At 47.0% G+C, this 14,894-nt stretch overlaps 1 protein-coding gene across 3 annotated transcripts in view; it reads left to right on the top strand.

Moving 5' to 3' along the window:
* VPS8 (VPS8 subunit of CORVET complex) overlaps positions 1–14,894 on the top strand; it is a 68,552-nt gene that overhangs the window by 27,218 nt on the left and 26,440 nt on the right. For all 3 annotated transcript variants that reach the window (XM_039556810.1, XM_039556811.1, XM_039556809.1), the window contains 11 exons: positions 165–207; positions 966–1,038; positions 2,898–3,017; positions 3,557–3,628; positions 6,122–6,241; positions 7,296–7,352; positions 7,723–7,805; positions 9,105–9,189; positions 10,184–10,282; positions 13,275–13,364; positions 13,834–13,880. In XM_039556810.1, the coding sequence (XP_039412744.1) occupies positions 165–207; positions 966–1,038; positions 2,898–3,017; positions 3,557–3,628; positions 6,122–6,241; positions 7,296–7,352; positions 7,723–7,805; positions 9,105–9,189; positions 10,184–10,282; positions 13,275–13,364; positions 13,834–13,880 (889 nt within the window). The remainder of the gene's footprint in view (positions 1–164; positions 208–965; positions 1,039–2,897; positions 3,018–3,556; positions 3,629–6,121; positions 6,242–7,295; positions 7,353–7,722; positions 7,806–9,104; positions 9,190–10,183; positions 10,283–13,274; positions 13,365–13,833; positions 13,881–14,894) is intronic.

The raw sequence follows: 14,894 nt of genomic DNA, 5'->3' as shown, positions 1-14,894 counted from the left end.
CACATACCCAGTACAAGGGTCTCGGAGAACAGAAGTGTTCTGGTACTATTTACTGTGTGTAAAGCTGCTCAACTTTGTATGATAAACTCTGTGTGTGGCAGAAGAATTGCATCTCTGTCTCTTGTCTTGTGAAGAAAGGGTGACAAATAATTTTTGTTTTGTAGATGAGCAGGTGGTGATGGGTAACAAGCTGCTTGTATATATAAGGTAAGGTCCTTCAGAAAGTGTGAGGTGTTGCCTAGTGGTGGCACCAGATTTTAAACTTGCTATAGTTGCAGAACCTTATTGGGAGCTTCAGGTTCTGAGAGGTTGTGTAAAGTAGCAGTGGGTACTCACTGCAGCTCACTTAAATTTACCATCCCTTCTTGTTGCACGTGGTGTGTGTGAATGGGAGGGATCAAGTTGGAGGCTTAGAGCCCAAGTTACTGCTGATGTACGTTTTTAATTTCACAATTTGGCTGGAGTGAGTTTTGTTGTGTGTGAGACACAGCTCCTTGAGCAAGGGCTCTGTAGCCTCATGTTTTGTAGCATGTTCTGGCCCTTTCTGCCCTGCCTTTTGGGATAGCTGTGCTCAGCTGCTCCTTGCTGTGTTCCCTGTCATTCGCAGGAGCTTGCACAGGAGGGATTCATTAGTGAATTCCTCTTTCTGGAATCTATGCAAGATTGTGAAGTTAGCTTCTGCATTACTCGAGCTTCTTAGAATTGATAATTTTGTGAGAGATACCGAGTTTTCCCATTACTTTCCTGCTGTGGAATGACATCCCCTGCATGCAAATTCATGCAGTGTGTTGGCTCAGTGTGTATTAGCAGCAGTGCTGCCTGGGATGCTTCTTGCTTTCATGATTTACAAAATAAATTGGTTTGCCTTGTGTTAAGGGCATCCTGAAAATAAGTCAAAAATGAACAGTTCTCAATCTCTTTAATGTCAGGGTGTATTAAAATGCCTTTCCCCTCCTTTTCTGTAGCTGCTGCTTGGCAGGCCGTGCATATCCGTTAGGTGATATTCCTGAAGATCTGGTGCCTTTGGTGAAAAATCAGGTGAGAAACCTCTTGGAAGGCAACTTGCCATACAAGGCTTTTCGAAGAAGCTGCATATGTCTTGTCTCATGGGTTTCCAAGGGAACATTGTTATCAGTCTGATAACTATCTTTGTGATATGAGTGTATCCTACTGTAATCACAAAATCAGCTTTTAATGGATGAAATCAAACAGTTGTTGTTGCCTGAACATTTAAACTTAATATTTTTCTTTTAGCTGTAAATTGAGGTGTGGGAACACAGAGTTCTCAGTGATTGGGTTTTTTGCCTTATTCTTTACCACAGTTACCAGAAATGTGTAACTGTTTCTTCTTTGTAAACTTAATGTGTCAAATATGGGAGGGTCTTCCCCGTTTTCAGATGCACCTGACAGGGGAGAAATGTCTCTTAAGTAGCTCTTGGTTGTAGGTTTCTTGAGGGCTTTTGACTCCTCTGGACTAATCTGACAATTTCTTGAAACAGAGGAAGTTCCTGATCGTCGTGTTTGTGCTCACAAAACTTCTTCCTGAGTTTCTGGCTGGTTTTACCACAAATGTTTTTTTGGTGTTTTTAGCATTTCACTTCAGTTTCAGGGTTCCAGTGAGACGAAGTGCTTTTTCTTTTGCACTTTCTCTTTGCAGTACAATGGACCAGCTGTTTTTTGAATGAGGGGTGGGTTTTGTTTGTGGTTTTTCTATGTTTGGGATTTTTTTCCTAACCCAGAACTTGTAGCTGGACGTGTGTGGTAGCTCTGGGTTCCTGCAGCCCCTTTCCTCAGTGGCTGTGCAGACAAAGGGGAGTCCACTCCCCTTTGCTGGGCCAAGCACTGGCTGTTGTCCTCTCCCAGGGTTGTTGGGATGTCCCCTGCTCAGGCTCTGAGGGGAAGCAGGAGCCCAGTCAGCAGCAGCAGCTCTGGGAAGAGCCTTCAGCCTCTCCTTTCTGTGATTCCTGGTGGTGTTCCTGAGAGCTGGGCTAAAGTAACACCTTTTTGTCTTGTGGGTTGGTTTTGTTTTCTTAAGCATTCCTAGCTGCCAGATTGGGATCAAGGAGGCCAGCAGGGAAGGTGTGGATCTGAAAGGCAAGCTGCTAATTCCTGCTGGATTCACTGCCACTGTGCTGACAGAAAATTAACTCAGAACAGGAGTAAATGAGGGAACATGCCACTTGCTGAGGATGGCTGGGAGAGCACATGACCTGTCAGTTGTCCGTGGGATGCCAGTGTGTACCCAACACATAGTCCCGAGTGCTGCTCCAGCCTGGAGCCGCCTGCTCCCTTCCTGCTGGCAGCCAGCTCTGCTGTGAGCCTGGGTGAGACACCTGCAGCTGGCTCTGCTCTCTTGGTTCCCTGGACACCTCTGTCAGGGGCTCAGTAAAAGGAGTTTATTTTGGAAGATGCCCTCAAAATTCATGAACTGCAAAGTCAGTGGAAGAGACAGAGTTGAAAAGCACCTCAGTGAGTCAGTGCAGTGCCAAAAGCTTTGTGCCTCACAGTGAGGGGGCAGATTGACTGGCTCTTCCCAAGTGAACTGCTGACAAGGAGAGGAGCTGTGCCCTGGATAAGGAGGAGTTGCACAGCTTCCCAGGAAAGCTGCCAGGAAGGGGAGGGAGTTTTCTAATTTCACACACTTCTGTTTGCAAGTATAAATAAGCCTTTATTTTTGTTTGATCTTAAATTTTGATTGATCTTAAATTGGTTGGTGAGTGTAAGGAGGGGATTTTTTTCCTGCTGACAAGCAACAGAAAACACCACTCAAACAAGAACTGATGGACTCCTAAGGGGCTTTAAAGCTGAAGTGCAAAGCAGGTAACAGTGCTGCTTTCCCACACACTTCAGATTTATCTGAAATCCATAGGAAATCTTTGCTTGCCTTGTCCGTGCAGGTGTTTGAGTTTCTGATCCGGCTGCACTCCTCTGAGGGTTCTGTGGATGAGGAGGTGTATCCCTACGTTCGGACCCTGCTGCACTTCGACACGCGGGAATTCCTCAATGTGCTGGCTCTGGTAAGAGACGCTGGCTTTGAGAGGAAAATGCAGGGCCAGTTCTGCCATCATCAGTGAGGTTCCTGTCAATAAATCCATGGTTTAGCTAAACCAGGAGTTCCTGACTTGGGGCAGGAACAGTTCTGGTGGTTGTTCTATAAGATATCAGAGGGAATCATAGTAGTCCTTTGTGGCCTTAAATACAGAGTGATGAACATGACATTACACATGTCTGCTGGCAACAGAGGCTGTCTTTAAAACAGAGGTAAAATGAGAATAATGTATTTGTAAAGAGTGTTCTAGTACTTACCTCTGTCTCGTGCATGGAGATCTGTCTTTCTTATTTTCCAAATTTCTAGAATTTCCTATGTCTGTTTGGACCCATTGCTTTAACCTGAATGTGTAAAAACCATTTTGGTAGTTACAAAAGAGCAAATTATATCTTGGGACCTGCTGTTTAGGGATATGCAGAGAAAGGACTTAAACCAGCATTGTCTGCTTTCTGTTTGCTATTATTCTGAGGGATTGTGCTCAAGGTGTCAGTGTTTTGCCTCTTACAGACTTTTGAAGACTTTAAGAATGACAAGCAAGCTGTGGAGTATCAACAGAGAATTGTGGACATTCTTCTGAAAGTGAGTGTGCCTAAAAATGAACTGTGTTTGTGTCTGACTGATTGTATGCAATGCTCTGCAGTACAGCCTGTAATCTGGAGGAGGTGTTTCCAGTCCTGCCCTGGCTGACACCTCTGAGGAGGTGCTGGGCAAGAGCATGGATTCACCTCAGCCAAAGCTGTCGGTTGGATATTCAGAAGTGATGATTCATGCCCTTCAAATATGCTGACAGAGAGATCTCCTTTCCTGTGTTTTCCTTTGGCTCTCCTTTCCTGGGTGATACTTTGTCAAATTTCTCATCTCTGCAGTGTTAAGCTTATTTTTATCTGCTTCTCATTGGATCTACTCCCTGATTCCTTCTGAGCAGGTAAAAAGGTCCCAGATCTAAGGGATCCCAGGCCTTTCAGATCCTGTGCTTGGCAGGGTGCCACTGCCTTTCTGCTGAATCCCTGCTCTCCGTGCCTGTAAACGCTGTGTTTGGGATGCAGCATTTCCAGGATGACAGGCCTGTCTTTAGTTTAGGAGGGAAGAGGAATGTCAGTTATCAGCCTGGTGCTCTGGAAATCACTTGTCATCCCCAGCCCCTGTTCCCAACAATGGATGTTCCCATTAAAAGCTCTCGCTGCCAAGCGCCGTTTGCTTTCCCCTCCAAGCTGTCACCATTAATCATGAGTGACTCTGCTTGGAAGCTGTTTATGTATAAACATACCATAAGGAGCATTTCCCTGTGCCTGTCATCACTGATAGATAAGACAAGGGCACAGTGAGAGACTCGGGTGGCAGTGCTGCTGCAGTGGGCAGTGACATTGCTTGCCACTGTGAGGGGTTTTGTGAGCCTGCCCAAGCAGGACGTGGCTCTGAGGGGTATTTTAGCTCTGTGCTGGCTCAGCCCCTCTGGTTTGTGTCCTGAGCTGCTGTCAGCAGGAGGTGGCACACTGCAGCCATGTTCCAGAGCTGCTGGGGATGTGTTCCTGTCATGGCACCAACAGCAGTAGGGCTGCAGCGTTGCATCTTCAGGCAAACAGTGTGGTGTTACAAGAACTGCCAGTCTGAAATCTGCTGTCCTTTTGGAAAAAAATTAAAAGCTCTTGGAACTTTCAATTTAAATTTGCCATTAGCAGTAAAGGAACACCTAGGAAATAGCTGGGCTTTTGAAATAGTTTGGTGAATGCAGACATGCTGCTAATGCCAATCAAAACCTTGCCAAATGTATCATCCATGTGGCTGGCCTGCAGCCTCTGGAAGGTTGCTCTGTTCCAGGGGTGTAGTATTTTCACCTTCACATAGACTGACAAGGACCCAGTTTGTGAAAAACAAAGCTAAAATTAATAAAACACTCCAGATAGTTCAGTGAATTATATTTTAATGGTGTTAGGTAATGCTGTTCTGACTAAGGTCCTGTACGAAGTAGCATTTCTAGACAGAAAATTAAGACTATGAAAGAGTGATTATGTTGGCTGGTGTTCCAAGCAGAGCTCTGCTTGATTCTCTAATGTGTCTGGCCTGCCTGCCTCAGTTGTGTCACATAACCATTAGCATCTCGTGGGGGTCTGGAGCTCTGGGTCACTTGAAGAAATCAATTGACTCCTGCCAGCTCCGACTGAATGAGGTTGTAAGCTGTGAGCTGCTCCATGGCAAGGCTTTGCTACAGCAGTTCTTAGATCCTAGCTGACAGAATTTTCCAGGTGATGGATTTCCTCCCAACTAAACACACTGCTTTTAGAGGAGACTCTCCAAAAAGGGGCATTTCACTTTCACTTCGGGTTTAGGATTTTTTTAGAAGCAGGAGACACCAAGTCAGGACACATCAGGCTCGTGTTTTATACGCCACCCAGGTGAAAAGCACTTCTTGGGTTTCCAATCCCTTTTGTAGTGACTCTTAGATACTCCTTTTTTTCTGTAATTTCAAGTCAGCACAGCCAGAAGTTTCTCTAAATATTATTAGACTAACAGCTAATTCAATGTGAGCAAAGCTTTTCCCCAAACCTGCAGTCATTTCTTAGCTATTAGAGGAGTTCTTTGCATGCCACAGTTGAAGTGGTGAGTGCCTGGGGCTTGAAATGAGGTGTTTGGGGGTTTTTCTTCTATAATAATTATACTTTAACAATGTGACATTTCTCTGCTCAGAAGCTGTTCCATGTCCCATGATCAACACATGCTACAGAGGTGGAGATAAATGTGGGTTTGGAGCCTCTTCACACCTGAGAGGCAGGGACATGCAAGAATTCTTTCCTTGAGTTTATGGCAGAGAGGTGGAGCCTCTTCAGCTTTGGGACAGAAGTGCTTTAGCAAGGACACATCCACTGTCTGTGTCTTCAGGTGACACAGCTGCATGCTGGGGAAGGGGACTTGTGTTTGACCTTCGGGATGGACTAACACCAGGAGGTGTCTGGGGTAGGAGGAGACACGATGGCTCACAGGGATTTCTCCTTGTCCTAGTTACTTTCCCAAAGGCAGTTGCAGAATCAATCCCTTGTGGGTTTATTTTTCCCTTTTCTCTCCAACGTTTCTCAGGTCATGGTGGAGAATTCTGACTTCACCCCATCCCAGGTTGGCTGTCTCTTTACCTTTCTTGCCCGGCAGCTCGCCAAGCCCAACAACACCTTGTTTGTCAACAGGACACTGTTTGACCAGGCAAGTATTCCTGAGTGTGTGTGGCATTCCAAGCAGGATGCCCCACTGTAGACTGGAGCAGGTCTGGAGGTACAGGTGGCACCTTGCTGGGCTATTGCTGTGGTTTCCCAGGAGCAGAGTAGGACAGATTGTGGAAGCACAGTACACTGTGTTTCAGCTTGGCTGGAACTGCAGCAGAAGCAGCATCACATCCTAGGAAGTGTTCAAGGCCAGGTTGCATGAAGCTCTGAGCAATCTGGTGTGGTGGAAGGTGTCCCTGCCCATGGCTGAGGGGTGGAACTGGATGGGCTTTAAGGTTCTTTCCAGCCCAAGCCAGTCTGGGATAAGGGGTGTCAACTAAAATTACATTAGTGAGCTTACAGAGCACTGTACCTTTCATTTTTAGTTCAGGTGGCCACTACCTTCTCTGCTGTTTGAAAAAGTCATTTACACCAATGCATGTCCAAAGCTTGCCTGAGTTAACTTTGTATCCCAGCTTAGGTCCCAGAAATTCCTGAGACTGAGGAGGAGGCTTCACTGGCTACAGCAGTTGTGCTGTGATGATAATAGGGATGTATGAGCACTAATAAAAATGAATTAGAATATATATGTCCTTTGTCCTAATTTAAGACTGAACAACTGTGTGGAGGCTAAACAGATTTGGGTGAAACACTTTCACTCCACATATATTAAATTTTATGAATCACATAACTTCCTGTTTTCCTGGTGAGATGGCACAGTCCAAGAGAGAGGGTCAGTGTAGTGGTGCCAGCTGTTTGTGTGTAGTCCAAAGCACAAACATGGGGTTCCCTGAGTTCTTCTATATTCCCTGGCTTCCCTAAAGTTTGGTTCTAGATCCTGGTGCAGAGTCCTGTGTTTCCCTCCCAGGAGTCTTTCTGCAGTTCTCTGCTGTTCCAGTATTCCCAGCTTGGTTCCAAGAGCAGGTGCACTCCGATGGCCCCGTTGTGTGGTGGTTTGCTGTTGCCACTGCTGGTGCTCAGGGTGTGCTGGTCAGTTTGTGCTCCTGGCTGTGCCAGCCAGGCCTGGCTCACACCATCCTCTGCCCCTGGCACAGGTGCTGGAGTTCCTGTGCAGCCCAGATGACGACTCCCGGCATTCCGAGAGGCAGCAGGTAAGAGCCTTCCAGGGAACGCTCCTTGGAGCACCAGGCAAGGCCAGGCTGTGGAGCAGAGTTTGGCCTCGGGAGTGGGCAGTGGGCTTTGGCTCACATACCAGAGGCAGGGGCTTGGGAATATTGGGCAGTGCTGGGCACAGCAGGAGGGAAGGATCCCACCCCAGCATTGCCTGCCAGGAGGAAGAACAGGCAGGAAAGTTCTCAATAAGCACATGACCTTCCTAGTTAGAGGCCAATCAATTAACAAATCAGTAAAGTCAGCCCTGTGTTCTTGCCAAGTTCGATGGAGCAGGAGCAGTGTACTCGCAGTGGCACTGGCTGTTCAGCTGCTGCTGCCCTGTAAGTAACTGGCATTCAATCTCTGCAGGTCCTTCTGGAGCTGCTCCAGGCAGGAGGGATCGTGCAGTTTGAAGAGAGCCGCCTTATCCAAATGGCAGAGAAGGCTGAGTTGTGAGTTGCTGGACACAATATATAAAAACTGCCTTTAGATCTTGTGTATCATATTGAAGTACTGCCTTTAAAGCTCTTCCACAGCTCTTCTTTGCCTCCACTTTTGTTGTTTCTACTTTGCAGCTGTGCTTGGGGTTATTTTCCCTGTGCATTCACAGTATGCTTCATTTAAGATGTTCATGTTTAGTTCCAGACTTTCTTTCCTGGGTGTTCTTAGAGAAAGCATAAAGAAAAGAGGGGGTAGAGCTATGGAAACCCTTCAGGAGAAACCCTGTGGGACTTGATGAGTTTTGACATTGCCTATCCTAGAGCCCAGGCTGTGTTCAGAGGTACAGCTGTATACTGGAAAGCTCTACCCCTGGCAGATGGAGATGCCTCGTTGGGGTGAGACCCACAGGTGGATTTAAAAGCATGAAGGGGTCTGGAGCCACCCCCATGGTACTCATTTTAGAATTGAGTAGGAGAGACAAAAACAGTATCTGGAAAGGCTAAAAATTTCCAGCATCTCCTTTAGATGCTTTATGATTCCAGAAAGAGTTTGTTATGCCAGAACAGAGCCAGCTAGGGAGGGCATCTTCATCCAGGCAGTGAGTTTGGGTGTTTCATGAATGAATCCCCCATGCTACAGAGGACCAGAGGGAGAGCAGTGGGGGGTGTGCCATGCCTGCTCTCCTGGGTGTCCTAAAAGGAGTAACTCGATCAAATTTTTCACGTTCAATAAACACTCCTTTTCTCCTTGCTTCGGAGAATTTGACAGCCAGGCCCCCCAGCTCAGCCACTTCCATCGGAGCTAAAAGGTAATATTAATTATCAGACTCTTCATTTGGTTTGCCTCAGTTACATCTGATTTTATGTAAAGTCTCAAAATAGTGAAGATGTTTATTAAAATGTGAAGGCAGGAAGCTGTGTCATAACACATTGTTGAGTCATGGTCAGTGAATTTCTTCAAATTAGTGTAGTGGATTGACCTAACTTAGAGCAGAGTGTTGTGGAAACAAGGAAGATCATCTCTGACAGCAGAACTTGTGAGACCTGATTTCATTAAGGATTGTTGTCCTCTGTCCCTTGCCTTTCCCCTCAGTAACTCCAGTTTTCTCTGTTCTGGGTGATAATTTCCCAGAAGAGGGAGGTTGTTGGGCAGGTTGGCCTGGGGCTGGTACAAATGGCACTCCAGCACACTGGAGCCACCCAGCCTGTGTGCTGAAAACCCCAATGTAAGACACTTCCAAGAGCTGCCTGCCTGTTGTGCTGGCTCAGCTGAGTGGTTTTCCTGACGTGGGAAGTTTCCCTTCTTTTCAGCTATCAGATTTGTGAGTTCATGTATGAACGGCAGCTTCGCTATGACAAAATCATCGGCTGTTACCTGCGGGATCCCCTGAGGAAGGTGAGTAACCCTGGTGCTCCTGGCCTCTCTGTGTCATGGCCATGCAGCCTGTCCTGCTGGTCACAGTGACTGGGCACAGCTGCCTTGCTCTTCTAGCAGAATTACCTTAAAAATGCCCTTCACAGTTGAGGTTTCTTAGTTGTGGTCAAAGCTGTTTCTGTTTGTCTAGTGGAGAGGAGCTGATTTCTTTTTTTTTTTTTCAAGTCTCAGAGTTTTCCTTTATTTTTAAATGTAGTGCTAGGACATCAAACCTGAGTGCAAGGTGGGATTTACTGCAGGTGTGGCTAACTGCAGTACTTCTTTGTTTCTGCCCTTGGTCCCTACATTTCTTCCCCTGGACACAGGCTCTCTGCCCTTATTGTCTCTCTGCCATTACCTTCTGTATGTGCCTCAGCTGCATACCTGCCACAGTTTCTGAGGCATTCCCTTCCACCAACATGGGATGAGAGTCTGGCAAATGTGACCTCATCAGGTCCTTCTAAACCTACAATGCTGCATGTTGTGTGGGTGAAGGAGTCGGAAGAGAAGGTTGTGATGGTGAGGTGGTTGGAGACCATGACACAGGAGAGCACCTGAGCTGGGGCCAGTGCAGGAGAGCCTGGGGGAGAGGCCGGCATCAGGGAGGAACTCAGGAATGTGCTGGGAAAACTGAGCTACCCTCTGGCCGTGTTCTCTCTGCCTGTGCTCCTAGCTCAAACTACGTCCTGTCCTTTATCCCTGTGGGCAAGGAGACATTTCTAATAGGGGAACAACAATTCTCTTTGACCTCAGTGCTTAACACATCAGCACCGGGTTCCTCTTGGCTCTCCTTTCCTGGCAGTTCTTCAGGAGCTCTTTAGGGGCATACTGCCTCCCTGCAGATCACTCATCCTGCCCTGCTCAGAGAGGAGTAGCCCTGAGGCCATGAGGCTGTTGGAAACACTCTCCTTTCCAAAAGCCAGCGCTGTCGGTGCTGCAGAACACACTGCAGCATTTATGGGTTTGTGCCTTGCAGGAAGAAGTTTTCAACTACATCCACAACATCCTGTCCATGCCTGGCTACAGTGCTGAGGAGAAGCAGCTGGTGTGGCAGAAAGCTTTGGACCATATAGAGGTAGGTACATCCTGCAGTATATCCTGCACCCACTGTCCCTCAGCTCCTGCTAATGGCTCTTGGATCTGCTGGCTGCTCTTCTGTAGCACAAGGGTCCAGTGCTGAGTCACAGCTGTTGAGACAGCTCTGACCTAAGCTCAGTGCTCTCACACGTTCGTGTAAGTGCCTCTCTCACATTCAGGCTGGCTTCCTTGCCTTCCTGGTTTCAAGTGCTGCTCTTTGGATAATGGAGCCTTCTCAGGGGGTGATGGGTAGCGAGTGCTGTGGAGCAGGGGAGGGATCCATTAGCAAGTGTTCATCTCCCGAGCATGCAGCAGCAGCAAGGCAGGATATGGACACTGCTGACCTCACAGGCTGTGGGGTCCAGTTCCTCATCCTGATTCCTCTCACTGATAAGTGCATTCAGCCCTGGTGCCCTGTCACTGCTAACCTGGGGGATGATGGGGTCATGACTTCTCTGTAAGACACAGGCTGCTGCTAGATTTCTCCAGCTCATAATTTTTCCCATGTCTTCAATTTCTGTCTGCTTCAGGGAATGGAGATGTGTTGGAAATGATTGTCTAGTCAGTAGATGTGGGGAATTTGTAATATTTCTAGTTCCTATAAAGTGCTGTCGGTCCCTGCCAGGGTGATCTGGAGATAAGCCAGGAAAATAATTCTGTCTGTAAAACAAGCCTTACAGACCACACTCCTTAGCAGAAAATGGCCACAGAATCTGTATCCTGTGAGGCAGACAAAAAGCTAATGGGCACATCTAGAGTACTTTTAGTTTCTACCAGCATCTGCAAGTAGTGCATGACTAATGAGAAAATGGACCAGGAGGGAGACTGATTCAAAAGACAATGCACAAAGAAGCCCTGTGAATACAGCTGTCTGACATGTGGCTCACTGAGCTCACAGCCCCTCTCCAGAGGCACTGGCAGAGCTGTGGGACTGGTTGGGATGGCTGTGCTGGGGCTGAGCAGGCCTGGCCCATGGCAACCTCATCAGGGCAAATGGGGTTCCAGGTTGGGCAAGCTGCTGTCTGCTGTGCTGCTTCTGTGTCTGCTTCCTTCTTCTACTGCATCCCTGGTCCCCCAGAGAGCTGCTGGGCTGGTGATGGGCTCTGTGGGTCACCTTTCTTAGGTGCTGTCACTGAGATCAGCTCCCTGTTTCCTTTTGGCATCTTCTGTTTCCCAGGGTTGGTAAGCAGCATATACAATTCCATGTGGTTTAGCAGCCTGCTGGCTGCTGTGGGCTTTTGTCCTTTTCCATTGTGTTAATCCTGCTCTCAGACATTCAGGAGACTTGAAACAGTAAATAACACTTTACTGGGGTGAAGCTGTGATTTCAGCTCTTTGGACAACTGTCATTTGCTGAGATACGAATGCAGCAAGCCAGCCTCTTCAGGCAAAACTAGCAGTGTCTGGAGAGGATTTCCTGGTGATTGTATGGCAGAAAGTGGGGCTTGTGATCAGTGCCACTTCTCATTTTCCCCATCATCCCACAGCCATTGTTGCTTGAGGTTTATCTTAAAAAAATAAACTGTTCTCTTCAGTCACAGTACCGGTGTTTTTGTGCCCTCATGCCCTCATGCCTTGTGTCAGTACTGTCCCCTTAAGGGCTGTCTGAGCAGTACCATGTTTGCAGATTGTTGGGAGAGGATGGAAACCCAAGCCCCAGACATTTTGCTGGGGGATGGGCTCTGAAGGTGGCACTGATTCCAGGCAGGGAGATTGGGCCAGCTCCCTCCAGCCTGCCAGTCCTACCTTCAGCAGCCCAGGAGACTCCCAGGGAGGGTTTTTCCAGAGAGAGAAACAGATTAAGGCAGTCACACTGCATCCTTTCGGTGTCCCTCTGCACTGCTGTGCTTAACATCTCCTGGGTGCTTTGGATTGCCTGGGTTTGTGGGTGAAGGAGTCATGGGGATGCAGTGAAGGGCTGAGCTTGTGCAGTAAAGCTGTGGGGTCAAACACTGCAGAGCTGCTCATGGGGTGGGCAGGTTTTCCTTTGGAAACCTCACCAAAGGCATCATCTGTGACAGCTCTTCCTAAAGAGCTCGTGGAATGGTTGGGCTCTTCCTTGCTTCCCTTCGCCCCAGTCTGTTGCTGGCATTGGCTGCATTCAGTGGCTGCTGTGTCTGTCTGGATGCCAAGCTACTGCTAAGGAACTTCTTCAGTTTGGGTTTTTTTCCAAATGTACATTTCTGAAAATTTTCTTTCTTTACTGCTGTAACTTAACAGTTGTTTTTGTTCAGTAAAGCAGTGTTTTCTTGGTTTTAGGTTCAGCAGGGGCTTTTGGGAAGGGTTACCAGGTGCGCAGTATTGTTTTGCAGCAGTTGCTTTTCATTTATTTGGAAGGGTGGATGCATTTAGAAGGGTTAGAAGCAAAAAGCTCATGTTGTGGGTTGTGTAAACTTGTATGATATGAAGCCTTTTAGCTCAGGCTTGGCAGGAGGCAAACCCACAGGCATCTAAAAGATTTTTGTTTCCTTCTATTACAATAAAGAAATTTCTTTTTCATGTCTGGACAGGTATCAGTTATGGTGAGCAGTTACAGGAAACTTGCTTTTAAACCTCTGATTTGTTTCAGTTCAAGCCAGTTAAACAGTTTCCATTGGACCGAGAAATTCCCAAGGGCTGGTTGTTTCCTCTTTCCTGCTGGCTCACAGTTGGCACTGGGAATGTCTCATTGGCAGGGGGTAAAGGCAGTTGTCTGAAAACTTGATGAATAACTTCCTCTCCTTAAGACTGAGATGGGTTCTTGGTGTGAGGAGTTTGGTGTTCTTCAAGGCCTGGTGTGTAGCAAAATCATCAACTTTCAAAAGTTTCTTTTTACCAGCTACTCTTCTTCTATTTTTCCTACATCTCTCTTCGTGCAGTGGTGTTTGTTATCCTATGTTTGCATCTAGGCAAAGGTGCAGTTACAGTCTGGATGGGCTTGGTGATGCTGCATAATTATATTGCCTGTGAGATCAAAAGTAATTAATTTGGTTGTGTTTCCCTCCCCAAAGGAGCTGCTGGTGCTGAGCCCAGGTAAAGCAGCTGACTTGGCAGCCATTCACTTCAGCGAGCAGATCGAGAGCATCATCTCAAACCTGCAGGTGAGGTGTCAAACTCCATTAGTTTGGGGCTTCTGTACAGGGGGGATGTCATTCCTGGAGGAAATGATTGCTAAGAGTCATAGTGAGTTGTTGCTGTGTCAGAAAGGGAAGAAAAATAGGTGATAGTTGCTCACTGAAACAGAAGAAAAATAGGTGATAGGTGCTCACTGATAGGAATTGCTACATCTCAATTATTTGGCCTGTTTGTAGAGTTCTGGCCATAAAAATGTATCATCTCAGAGCTGCTGGTTGCAGCTTTCAGTTGGGGTTCAGTATGGCTTGGAGTCCCAGAGCAGAGTTGCTGGCAGCAAACACATCCTCAGAATATTTGTGCAAGACGTGCCTACAGCAGCTCCTTCAGCAGGCACCAGCTGGGAGCTGTGTTTTCTTCAGTGGATATGGTTCAGGGATCACTGCTTTACAGCACATTCTTTAAAATAACAATACTCTGTCTCCTCCTGTTGCACAGGACCAGTTCTTGCTCTTCCAGTTCCTGAGGAGTCTCCTTGATCCGAGGTATGTAGAAAATCTGCCCTTTTTACAAACTGCAGCTTGAAAACATGGATTAAAACCTATTCCTTTGAAACAGTGCATCAATATGCAGCCTAGATCAGGCTTAGGAAAGGTGGCCTGTGCCTCAGGATGTCCCAAGTTGAGAAGGACAGCCCAAAAGAAGCATTGTGGGGAGTGTCCTGCAGGGGAGTCCCTGCCAGCTCCCTGCCTGGGAAGTGCTGTGGCCTCCAGTGCATGGAATGTGCTGCCTCTGGCATGTGGGTGGGAGCTTGGGCACTGCTGCTTCAGCTGCTCCAGGGGGCTGTGGAATGGTTACCCTGGGGCTGGAGCACCCATTTCTCTTCTCAGCAATGGCAGCTTCTCATCTCATCCCTCTGCTTTGGTTACTTGACCAAGGTGCCCAAGTTTAACATAAAGAGAAGAGCATTTTGGTCAACTGGCATTTTTCATTTCTGTCTTGTTGCAGAACTGCTGCCATATTTCACTGCAAGCTCCTCTTTTTAACTACTTGCTTGCTCCATCTGCTCCAGTTCTTTCAGTGCTTCGGCACTGAGTGTTCTCTTTCTGTTGAATCAGCATCAAATGCCACAAGACACTTAGAAATGCACAGCTCCAGTTGCTTTCAAGCAATTGTTAATGCAACTGAGGGAGAGATCTTGGTTTGTCAATTAGTTACAAATTAATTGTGCTTAATGAAGAGGAGGAGTAGTAAAAGGCAATATTATCTAAATCCAAGTGTCAATGTTTCAATTTTTGTTGAAGTGGAATAAAAAGCGTGCTTTGGAAGCCAGAACCCGGAATTAATCAATCACCTCTTGGATTTTTTTAGCATGTAAATTAAGGGGAAAAAACCAACCAACAACCAAACCAAAACCCCAAACATATGTTTTGTTATTTCCTGAGTTTTACAGGCATGTTTGTGTGGAAGGTGTTCATTTCCACACCTCCTGTTTTCTCTGGGGTCAAAACAAAATCAAAAGCTGTTTTGGTTGGGTTTTATAGGAAAGAAATCTGATG

The sequence above is a fragment of the Corvus cornix genome, chromosome 9 (assembly GCF_000738735.6).
Source record: "Corvus cornix cornix isolate S_Up_H32 chromosome 9, ASM73873v5, whole genome shotgun sequence".
Taxonomy (NCBI): domain Eukaryota; kingdom Metazoa; phylum Chordata; class Aves; order Passeriformes; family Corvidae; genus Corvus; species Corvus cornix.
Note: the sequence above shows the minus strand (reverse complement) of the source record. Positions and strands in the feature narration are given on the sequence as shown.